General features: G+C 33.2%; 1 protein-coding gene across 1 annotated transcript in view; it reads left to right on the top strand.

Annotated features, from left to right (window-relative positions):
- The first annotated feature begins 8,693 nt into the window (after positions 1-8,693).
- Positions 8,694-13,098, top strand: part of LOC128647043 (olfactory receptor 5V1-like) — a 40,339-nt gene continuing 35,934 nt past the window's right edge. Inside the window, exons 1-2 of the mRNA XM_053699856.1 lie at positions 8,694-9,614; positions 12,247-12,347. Of these exons, the coding sequence (XP_053555831.1) occupies positions 8,694-9,614; positions 12,247-12,347 (1,022 nt within the window). The remainder of the gene's footprint in view (positions 9,615-12,246; positions 12,348-13,098) is intronic.

Below are 13,098 nucleotides of genomic sequence, written 5' to 3'. Positions count from 1 at the left end.
CTTAAATCCCCTTTCTTTCCCATTCCAATGCTCAGTTTGAACTTCAGCAAGTCGTCTTCACCACATCTAGATGCCTAAATGCATTAAATTGCTGCCATGTGATTGGCTGATTAGCAATTTGTGTTAACAAGCAATTGAACAGGTGTACCTAATAAAGTGGCTGGTGAGTGTATATACCTGATTATATACTACTGTATAGGTATAGATATATACAGATATATATATAGGAATATCTATTTATAAATATTAAAAACATATTACTTTATGTGAAGAAGATTTGAGTGTGAAATATTTACACTAAAAACACAGTATAACATTTTCTTAAATATGAATATTGCATAAATATGTTTTTCATGTTTTCAGCTACTTGACTGCAAAGGGCTCCAATGCACTTTATATACGTGTCTAAATGTACATCAATATGTACTTATGTGTTTATAAGTCTGTAAATACATATATACACATATAAATTCATAAATATGTACACACACACACACATTGTGTTATTATGAGTGTAACTGTACTTTTTAATGTAATTTTTATGTATTTTTTACAACTTTTTATTTGAGCGTAACAGTTAACCAGAGCTCTTAGGTTGGTCTACTCCGGAGCCGTTAAATTCAATTTCTCTTGAGCAAACACGTTTACTTTCAACTTGTAATTTGCATGTTACTTTGATGTGCACAAACAGAGGCAATAAACCCAATATCGCCTGCACACAACTTTTCGCTCGCCATTTGTAATCTGGCCCTTTGAATGGTGTATATACCAAAGCTTATATACATCTAGATCACTTTTTCTGTGCTAAAATATTTAATATTTTTGCCATTTTATTCTTGTTCATTCATTACAAAAGCTGCACATTTTTTTTTACCATTATAAAAATACAAAGGTTAAAAAAGGCAAGCACGTCCCTGAAGTTTCCTTTCTCAGCTGTCCCTATAGCACAGCAGCTAACACAGAAGGGACACAGAATGTATTAAATGAAGCAGCTAAGAACAGAAAAAGGGATTTGTCCGATAGATGCTTCTGGTCTGAAACATAATCACTTTCACCTCATATTCATCAATGCAGGTAAAACTCTTGGATGCATATTTAAAAGTAGAACACTTATAGCTTTTTTTCTTACATATGTAAATATATATAATACAGAGCAGATTCAAATCCACAAAAAAATCAGTAAAACAAAAAAATTAAGTGTAGGTTAAAAGCTTTTTAATGTTACTTAGTGCTCTGTATTTTTCAACCTTAGGATTAATGTAAAAACAACATTGCTATACATATATATATATTATATATGTAAATTATTTTCCTTGAGAAATCATGGAGAATGTGCTGACATTTATATCACTAAACAGATTCTTTTACACTGAATATTCAAACTAGTGCAAATATAAAAAGAGCAGTGAAATAAATCAGATCTGTGACTTTTTTTTATTAAATTATTTTCCAATTTATATACACAGCAAATAGAAGGACCTCACAAAGCTCATTTTGGGAGATAATCTTGGTAGCCTTACAATTATCTTGTTTATGGAAATAAATTGCATACATCTCCTAATAGAGGAGTTAAAAGTATTAAAATGACAGTGTACTGCAGAATTAGTTTTCCCTTTATGTGTTTCCAATTACCTGTTATACCAGCACCAAAAGTATTCAATATATGATAATTGTAAGTTTATTTAATATATGAAATAACTGTTTTTGTTCCATAGCACCACAACCTGTTAAAACGGACTGAGCTTGCTGGGAAATCATATCAGATGTTTTGCTATCTTAAATTTTACTTTTCATTTAGATTGAAAAAGATTATAGTTTTTTTATATGATAAAAATAATTCCTTAAATTGATTTATGAATAAATATTTTTACTTTCCTCAGGTAGTTTAATTTCAGCAGTGCAGTGTACTGATGACCTGTAACACACCCACTCTGTATAGGTTAAACAAAATCAAAATTTACTCACGTGACATTTTTAATTATAAAACTAAAAATCTTTACAACATACTTTCATTATGCATCTTTATAAAAAAATAATAATAATAATGTAACTAATTTACCGCTAGAGAGGCATCAGTGCATAGTGCTGTTGCTCACTGTTAGGGGTAATATATTTATTTTTACATATTATATTAAACAACAGTGATCATCTGAGTCCCCCTGATCTATCATGCTTAAAGGGACACTAAACCCATTTTTTTTTCTTTCATGATTCAGATAGAGCATGCAATTTTAAGCAGCTTTCTAATGTACTCCTATTATCAATGTTTCTTCATTCTCTTGCTATCTTTATTTACAAAGCAGGAATGTAAAGCCTAGGAGCCGGCTTATTTTTGTTTGAGAATCTGGGTTATTCTTGCCTATTGGTTTGCTAAATGTAGCCACCAATAAGCAAGCTCTATCCAGAGTGCTGAACCTAAAATGGGCTGGGTCCTAAGCTTCACATTCCTGCTTTTTAAATAAAGATAGCAAGAGAACTAAAGAAAATTGATAATAGGAGTAAATTAAAAAGTTGCTTAAAATTACATGCTTTATCTGAATCATGAAAGAAAAAATGTGGCTTTAGTATCCCTTTAATAGGGGAACATTTAATTGCTGGTCAAATGCTAAAATGTTGAAGTATATTATTTATATATATATATATATTGTGTTCTGCCCCCCTCCGAGTATAACAAAGGCAAATAGAAAAAGTCATAGGCAAGATTGGGGTAATAACAAATAACAGCATTAGTACTAAACACAACTACACTACTGCTAACAAAAACATATATAGCAACATTATCTCTGCAGCATTCTACAGCCTATTAGCAGCAAACACATAATTCCAATACACAGAGTAACCTGAACCATGCTGTATTGTAAGGCACACTTCTGCACACACTGAAACACACAGAACTTTGCCCTCAATTATAGTTGGGATTTTTAATAGCTTGTTCCTGCACTTCTATTTTTAAATGTACTTTGTTCTCTTGATATTTATTGTTGAAAAAGAATATGTACATATTCTACACTATTGGGAGCTAGCTGGTGATGGTGCCTGCACACATTTGTCTTTTGTAATTAGCTGACTTGATTTGTTCAGCTAGCTCTCAGTAGTGCATTACTGCTCTTTCAGTAAATTGGAAAGTTGTTTTAAATTGCATGTTCTATCTGATATCCCTTTAAAGTCTACTCAAAGTGTCTCTTCCTGTATGGCTGGAGTTTCACCTGGTTCCCTTCCTCACTGTTGCAGACCGCAGAAGGTTTTTGTGTAGTTGCTGATGATGTTGTGAATGGGGGTGATGAAGTGTGTAAAAACCACAACACTCCTATTAAAATTGTTTGCAGGTTATTACTACTGAACTTACATTTTGGTATATTGAATAAGTGGGTTGAAAAACCAGAGAGCATCAAAATATCCTGTTCCAGTGACTGTCAGCAATGCTAATCTGGCCTTGTCAAATTTATATTTTATTTTCTATATTCGACCTAGGGATAGGTTACAAGCGGCATGCTAACTTTTGCGTGCAAGCTATATCGTTTTTTTTTCTGCATTTTTTGCACATCAGAAATAGCGCATGCATTATGAATTGAAAGTGAACACTTTCACTCAAGCGTAATCACAATTTACTATCATAGGGTTAGTGTGATTTGAGATTAGCGCATTAAACACAACATAAATACACTTAAAAGTACAATTATGTATAGATGTGTGTACAGATGTATTTATGTATTTTACTGTATATTTACTATACATATTTAACATTCCAATGTTCTTCACTTACAGGATAATGTAATCTCTATTGTAAATACATATTTCTATATATACCTATATCTGTATATCTATTTCTACTTTATTTACAGTATCATATATATAGAGAGAAATATATATTTAATAATAAATATTACATTATTTTTTATGTGAAGAACATAGGAATGTAAAATATGCATAAAGTGTTTTTCGGGGTTTGTGATTTAGGTTTAACACGGTCGGATTAGAGCACATGAAGGATAGCTAACTTCAATGCAGATTATTGAAATATTACATATAAAATATAATAAAAATATTGCCAAAAAATATTGAAAATTATTATTCATACTGTGAAAAATCCTAAATAATTCATAGAATATATCTATATTTTTTTACAGTATGTACATTATCCATGGTGAGTACTGTATTTCTGAGATGGGTGGTATGGCAATGATGGTTCCACTGTATAAAGTGCACTCCAGGCACTCTGTAACGTCAGGGACCCTAAGGGTTCCTGCTGGCGGATAAGATGGTAGGCGTTGGCCTCAAAAATTTCTCCGGATCATTTCAATCTTCAGCAGTCCTGGAAATAGTTATATCAATGGGTTGAAGATCCTCTATAGAGCAATGATCTGTATATATATATATATATATATATATATATATATATATATATATATATATATATATATGTGTGTGTAGGATGACATTGATAAGAAATTATATATTGTAGAAATATCTGGAAACCTGGAGCAGTGCAAGTTCCTCCCTTTGTCCCAATATTTAAAATCTTTCCCATGAAACAAAAAATCTTTCCCATGAAACAACCACAAGAACTTTGGAAACTCAATAAATTAAAATGTCTGTAATGGTAGAATATTTACATATGGATAGAATAGGAGGAGTCTTGGAATTATATGAAACCTGAACAAGGCTCTATCCATGTTTTTTATGGGCATATAAGTCAAGCATGCAGAATTCTAGATATTTGTTTTACCAACTAATTTAGGACAATGTTGCAGTACCCCTTTAGTATTCTCTTTTAAAGTCTCTTTAAAATCGGTTTGTTTGTTTTCTGGAGAAATAGGAAAAGTTTCTGAGCCCTCCCATATTTATGAAATCACACCTGGTGTACATGACTAAGAGCCTATTGTAGGTTCGAAACGTTGTTCCTGTAAACTTTTGGTCCCAACTATATGCTACCAAAGGTCTTTTAAACAAATATTTCTTCTGGTGGCTGAAGTGATTGGATGTATTATTGCTTAAAACATAAAATACACTATAAGACCATGATGTTAAGAGGTTCCAAAATACAGTTACCAGTATCTATGATGAAAACAAGTTCAATGCAAAAAAACACCAAACACTCAAAATTGTGGAATTGCCACTATTCAGTGAGTAAATGAGTGGGCAGCGCCACTCGATATCACATGGTTAAATGTGAACTAAAGACAAAATATTCAAAGAGAGGATGCCACTATGGTGCAAAAAATATAATTAGTTTTTAATAAATCGTTAACATGTTCTTTTTCTTATATATACATAACTTGAAATTATGTTTTCAAAAGCTTTCTATAAAAAGGTATCTTGAGTATTTAGAGTTGCATACTAAACTTGGGTCTTGAGCAGTGATATATATAAAATATATATATATATATTGGAGTAGCCATGTTAGTCCAGTGATTTAGATACCAAAATAATATTCTATTGAATTGGTCAGTACCGATTTAGACTTGAGAACGGGAGGAATACCCTGAAAGCTTGCCTACTTATAAATATATGGTTAGTCCAATAAAAAAAAGTATCATTGCTCAGCATTGTGTTCACAATAATTCCTTTTTAATGTAAATATTTCATATTTTAATGTTCTTCACATAGAAGAAAATGGTCTTGTATTTATATATATATATATATATATATATATATTACATTTTCTTCTATGTGAAAAACATTGTAATGTGAAATATTCATAACTACCTTCGTTTTTAGCGCTGTAGGTCTAACGTGGCGTCAGGTTAGGACTTAAAGTGTGACTAATAAGTGTTAGTTTATCATTTTTAAAGCGCACTCCATTAAAGTCTATGGGGAGAAGAAGTTAACACAGTCCCAATATCTGAAGTCCTAACGTTAGCGTGAAAAAATATTGAAAATTAACAATAAATATAGAAATAAAGATGAAATCATGGGGAAACATCTTCTAAGTGTACTAAAATCTAATTGTAAACCAATTCTTATTTAATATCAGTTATGCTGTATATTTCTATATGCAAATGTATGCAAATGCGTATTGCCGGTATTTTTTTTTTTTTTTTTTCAGAAAAGGTGGCAACCTTAGGTATAACAAGTAATTGAAAACACATTGGCCCTAATTCAAATTCAAATGAAACTTCAGAACTCATTTCAAAATCAAAAGGCAGTATTCAAAATCAAGTTGTCTGGCTAATATGCACAGCTCTTCAGCGATGCATGAAATGTTGCAGAAAAATATATGTGGCTGCAATATTTAACGCTTCAGGCAGCCATATTGGCTTGGATTACTATTCAAACTATACTATGCTATACTATACTATACTATTCTATACTATACTATACTATACTATACTATACTATGCTATACTATACTATTGAGAACACAAATGAACTTGTATTATCACTGCAAATCTTGGTCACATTCTTGTTGATTAGCACCATTGAAAGAAAAAGAAGAAATAGAGCCAGACAGCAGTGCAGAAAGTACTGGTAAATGCATAATACATCATTTTATTTTTTGTCCAATTTAAGGTTTCATCTTTTTAATGTATCTAGGCACACAAAGGACCCCTTAAGTCACAGAGAAAAAAAATACAAAAAATTAAAATAAAGTGCTTAAAATAAAAAATATTTGAAAGAAATTAAAAACACTTGGGTTTTTTATGCACTGCTTGAAAATACATCTTTCTTTTTTTTTTTTTTTTTTAATGGTGCTTGAAAACTCACTGCCATATGGGCTTGAAAATATAAGGCACATGTTTTTAAAATATAGACCATTAAAGGAAACCAAATTACAGTACGCTGTCCCTTTAAGAAATAAAATACTCATGCATCAGATATTGGCCTAGATTACAAATTGAATGCATATGATAACAAGCACCACATAACGGGTGAAAGGATATTATTGTTATTGATTAAAATGAATTTTAACCAAAGTGAAATGTTTTCCGATAGCATTTTAACATACCCAACACATAAATTCCATGCTTTATGCTTTGAATGGGAACTCATTGCTCTTGTAATATAAGTCGGTGGTTAAGCATTGCTCAAAATCCAAAATACCACTTTTGCATTTAGCGTTTTTTGAAAAACACGTATTATTAACGGTTATCACTTGCTATTGTACATACAAAAACATGGAGGGGGAATAGCAAAGAACTTATTAAAAAGGGGTTTTTTTTTGCACACCTGCGACTTATGATATTCATATTTGATATCAGTATAACAAATAAAGGTAAAATAAAAATACAATTATTTCAAACATTAGGGGGCAAAAATTTTTTAAATATTGCCACAGTTTGTGTTCTTACTCAATCATTAAAAGCCATCAAATATGTCCCTACCCTTAAATTTTTCAATGAAATTTCTTATATATAAAAAATGTTATAAGTATAAAAGCTGCTTTTGTAGTTGTTCTTGGACTGATGTGTTAGGGGTAATTTAGTTTCAAAATAAATATTCAGGGCCAAAACCTGTGGCTTTGTTTCAATATGTGTGTGTGATATAATTTTTATTATAACTTTATTCAACAGGTGTGATTTGCCTACACATATGTGTGTGTGTATATATATATATATATATATATAATAGAGGCGTGCATTTGTTTTGTTATGAATGCAAATGCGTAACAAAAATGGATATTCATTTTGTTTCAAAGAAACGAATATCCGAATCAATGCACGAACGAAATTAAAGAAAATTAAAAAATACTGGCAAAATTCAACAATATTCATAAGCAAGGCTGGATTGGCCTACCAGGATACCAGGAGATTTCCCAGTGGGCTGCAGCAGCTGGGGCTGGAAAGCTACAATTTTAAGGGGTGATTAATGGGTGCATTTTGGTTGTAGGGTGTCTATATAACTCTATCTGGCATTTTATTTAATGCAAAGTAATATAATTTAATTCTGAAAAAAATATTGGGGAAGGAGTATGCCAGTAATCCCCCTTTGAGAAAAATAGGGCATGTGCATTCTACCGAATCAACATAAAATAGGGCTGGTTTTCATATTTTTCCAGGGCTGCTTTTTATTCCCAGTCCGCCCTGTTCATAAGTTTTGTTTAAATTACTTTTAAGGGGTTAATACTTTCCTTTTACACGCGGGGGAGCTGTGCTAACCTGGTCCTTTCTTCACAGAGCACCTGCCGCGCTAACAGGAGGCTTAGCACGGTTGCTCCCAGGGCCGGTACTAAAGGAGAAGGTCAGTAGTGCAGGCCCTGGCAGCCAGCCACGCTAAACCTCTTATTAGCTTAGCCGGGGTTCTGTGAAGAAACAACCAGGTTAGCAAATCTCTCCAGTGCTCAAAAGGTAAGTATAAAGCTACAGGTGAACTTTTTCACATGCAGCTTGTAAACGTTTAAAATAAATGTAAATGTTTGACGAATATTCAGTATTCGTTTTAAAATAACCTAACACCAAATAGTGCAGCCAACGAATATTCAGGGGAACAAATAACAACCTGATGCATACAGTATAATAAAAATATCATAACTGTGTAAAGATAAAGCCTTGACTAATGCTTCTTTTGCAGATCTCATTCTCATACGAAATACACATTGTAAGTGACTTTATAATAATAAACCAGCACAGGCCTTCCTTGTACAAGACAACACTATTTGCAGACTGTAAACTTCCTGCTTTTTAAAAGGGGATATAGCAAAGCTGATGGCATTTTGTGAATCAAAAGTTATAAACTCATAAAATGTATCATTTAAAATGGTCAGAAAAAATTTCACAGAGGTAGATTTCACCCTGGCTGGACTTTCATATAATCACACCATTCAATCTTTTCTATTTCTAATATTCTTACTCTTGTACTTGATGTCACTTGGAGGAAACATAACCATAACTACAACCATATGGATGAACCAGCAGCTACACAAACCTATGTATTTTTTCCTTGGAAATCTTTCTTTCTTAGACGTTTGCTACTCTTCAGTGACTGTCCCCAAAATGTTGGTGTCTTTACATGGTGGGAATAACGAGATCTCATACAGAGGTTGCATGACTCAACTCTATTTCTATGTTTCTTGCTGTAGCACAGAGTGTTTGCTTCTCTCCATAATGGGCTTTGATAGATACGTTGCTATCTGTAATCCCATGCATTATTCAACTATCATGAGCAAGAGAACCTGCCTTCAACTGGCCATAAGTCTCTGGCTTACTGGCTTCATCACCTCTATAGTACACACAGTATTCACTGCTCGGTTACCGTATTGTGGCTCACACATGATTTCTCATTTCTTTTGTGACATCCCACCTATGCTGAAGCTTGCATGCTCTGACACATTTCTAAATCAAATTCTTATTCTCACAGCTGGAGGCTTTCTTGGACTCAGCTCCTTTGTGCTGACACTAGTTTCCTATATTCAAATAATATCCTCCATTCTTAAAATACGCACAAAAGTAGGAAGAAGCAGAGCATTCTCAACATGTGCTTCCCATCTAACTGTGGTTATTCTTTTCTTTGGAAGTATAAGCTTTATGTACATGAGACCAACTTCCAGCTACTCACTGGATCAGGATCAAATAGTGTCACTTTTGTATGCAGTGGTCACTCCTGCTTTAAACCCCATCATATATACATTAAGAAACAAGGAGGTCAAAGCAGCTTTGAAAAAGACTATTACTAGAACTGTATTTTTAAAATAAAACAATGTAAATCATCAACAAATTCCCAAGTGTTTGATTTTCTTGTTTAAGTTAAGTTTGAACTATTATAACTTTATTTCTAATATATAGTTACTGTCATATATGTGGTGCTTTACATACATGCACTTTACTCAAGCATGCTCAAATATTATTACTTCTTTAATTCAGTAGAGTCTCTTCCTATTCTGTATGAAGTACAACATATAGAAGTAATTTATTGCGAAAATGGGTGCTTTTTTTCTAAGACATTTCAGTCCATTGGAAAAGTAGTCATATGAATTAGTGAAAAAGCTTAAAGGGACCTTCAAGTACAAAATAAACTTTCATGATTCAGATAGGGCATGTAATTTTAAACAACTTTCCAATTTACTTTTATCACCAATTTTGCTTTGTACTCTTGGTATTCTTAGTTGAAAGCTAACCCTAGGTAGGTTCATATGATAATTTCTTAGACCTTGAAGGTTGCCTCTTATGTGAATGCATTTTGACAGTTTTTCACCACTTGAGGGTGTTTGTTCATGTGTGTCATATAGATAACATTGAGCTCACACACGTGAAGGTACCTAGGAGTAAGCACTGATTGGCTAAAATGCAAGTCTGTCAAAAGAACTGAAATAAGTGAGCAGTTTGCAGAGGCTTGGATACAAGGTAATCATAGAGGTAATTAGTATAAATGTGCTGGTTATGCAAAACTGGGGAATGCAAATATTTTAACCAAATCACTTTAGAACAGACACAAATACTATAAGAGACTAACATGGGTACAATATATGAGCAGCAGGTACTAAATGAATATATCCACCTGGTAAAGAGTTCACCATAACACAGTATGTTACCCACATCATCTACTATTAGAAACATAGAAACATAGAATTTGACGGTAGATAAGAACCAAAAAGGCCCATCAATTCTACCCATATTACATGTTACTTTTTCCTTAGGATAGCCTTATGCATGTCCCAGGCATTTTTAAATTCCTTTACAGTCTTTGTGTTTATTGATTTTATCAATTTAAGTCCACTTTCGTAAACAGCGTGTACATTACCCCACTATATATTTAGTGAACGAGCTTTAGATTAAGATTTGATTAACTTTGTTTGGCACACCATGATTGGTCAGATCAGTCAAACCCCACTAATTAGCTTAATTTTTACTAAGAGTCAATATCTTGGTCCCTACATGTAGGTTACGTAACCTGTATATACACATATTAGTATGGAACAATCACGTAGATATGAATCATATATTTATTATAAAATATTCCCCATTATAGTGATCTAAATTATATATGTTTATATTGTATATTGGCCTCACTGCAGGTTTGTGAGCATCACCAATCACATTCTTATACACTTTTTGCCACACCCGCATCATGATGCGCTTCTATTCTAGAGCGCACAGATACACATCCCCCTGTAATTGTCACCCCTCACCTCCTAGAACATAAGGTAGGCATTTTAGTATTCACTTCCCAGTAGTTATTCTCCATTATAGTTATTCCAATGATGGTGATTTTTGTCATATATTTATCACACTCACTGATCGTTAGCATTACCCATCTCCTGTCTATACGTTTTTAGCCACACACCCCTGATGACTCTATCCTATCCTAGAGTGCCTACACACAATCATATTACTTGGATCTTCACAACCCCATAACACATAAAGTTGCCATTATGATTTATTCTCCTATTAACTAGGACAACACTTTTCCACTCACACGCACTATTTTCACCCAGAGGAATTGATTCCCTTAGCGGGATTTACATTTCAGTCTCGTTCAGTTAGTTTATAGTACACACCCATCTCACTACATGGTACACCCCTTTTCTTAGGCGACACAACAGACTTGTTAAAGTATAACATACACTCACACACAGTGAGCTGTTACTCAATCTTACTTCTAACATATCATAATAAAATTAAATAAACACGTACGGGGCTAATTGTATTAGTAGCCACACATGAACAGTGTAAAGCGTATATGATCACTAAACTCGCCAAATATACAGGGCATCTAACAAGTACTCACAATAAGGGAGCATTTTAAATGATAATGCTAGTAACATTAGGGTTTTAACATTGATACAGATCTCAAAGGAGGGGAGAAGGTTGATGATCAGTAAAAGCTATATTTAACATGTAAGTTTTATTTCCACTATTGGAGAGACTGATAGAGCTGGTAAGTCAATTTTAGAGTTTTAGCAATGCTTTTAGATATAGTCATGTTGAGAACAATGTAAGAACTGTGTATATATTGTATTATCAGATATACTATTGTGATATTAACATATATTGTTTCATTGTGACACTTTTGCTGATTATGATTATAAAACAATGGTGCATGTGTGTTATATACACAATCTTATATACGGTTGACAGATTTTTCTAGGACTGGTGTCATTTTGATAATCACACCTGTGAGTTGAGGAAGTGGGAGGTGCCAATTAAAGGAAAATGTAGGAGTGGTATAAAAGCCAGTGTTTCCATGTTACCAACAGATGCCTGATGAAACAGTTAGGTATAAACTGAGAAACGCGTTGCAATCTGTTGCCTAGACTATTTTATCACTTTGGGTAATGCACATAACCATTGTTTTTTTAATATTGTTTTTAAGAAAAGTTATGCTGAATATCATGGAAGCCTGAGCTTTATTGGACCAATCCTTGACATACCAGGGCCTCTACATCCTCTTGAGGATCACTTCGCTGGGAAACTGTAAGATCTCAGCTTGCGTCATTTAGCACATTTGGTGCTGCTTTGTTTGTGAGTATATTTTCATTACATGATATGATATAATTGGTTCCACTCACAGTATTACACTAGGAGGCGCCTTCTTTTGTGATCTCCATTCACAGATACTCTGGATTTGCTGTTTTTTAAGGAGAAGTGGAAATTTATCCACTGTTGGAGCATAATCCCACCAGTACAGAAGACCATTTTGGGATAATTTCCCCTCACACAGCAATACCTATAAAGGACTCAGATAAGACTTTACATCTATTGCACACTGTACACCAGTTGTACTGTTTGGTATATATATATATAGGTGTGAATCTGTATATTTAAAGGGACAGAAAAAACTTTCATGATTTAAATAAGGAAGGTAATTTTAAACAACATTCCAATTTACATTTATTACCAATTTTGCTTTGTTTTCTTGGTATTCATAGTTGAAAGCTAAACCTAGGAGGTTCATATGCTAGTTTCTTAGACCTAGAAGGCCGCCTCTAATCTGAAAGCATTTTGATAGTTTTTCACCACTAGAGGACGTTAGTTCATGTGTTTCACATAGATAACATTGAGCTTAGGCACGTGAAGCTCCTAGGAGCCAGCACTGATTGGCTAAAAATGCAAGTCTGCCAAAAGAACTGAAATAAGGGAGCAGTTTGCAGAGGCTTAGATACAAGGTAATCACAGAGGTAAAAAGTATATTATTATAACCGTGTTGGTTATGCAAAACTGGGGA

The sequence above is a fragment of the Bombina bombina genome, chromosome 2 (assembly GCF_027579735.1).
Source record: "Bombina bombina isolate aBomBom1 chromosome 2, aBomBom1.pri, whole genome shotgun sequence".
NCBI lineage: Eukaryota > Metazoa > Chordata > Amphibia > Anura > Bombinatoridae > Bombina > Bombina bombina.
Note: the sequence above shows the minus strand (reverse complement) of the source record. Positions and strands in the feature narration are given on the sequence as shown.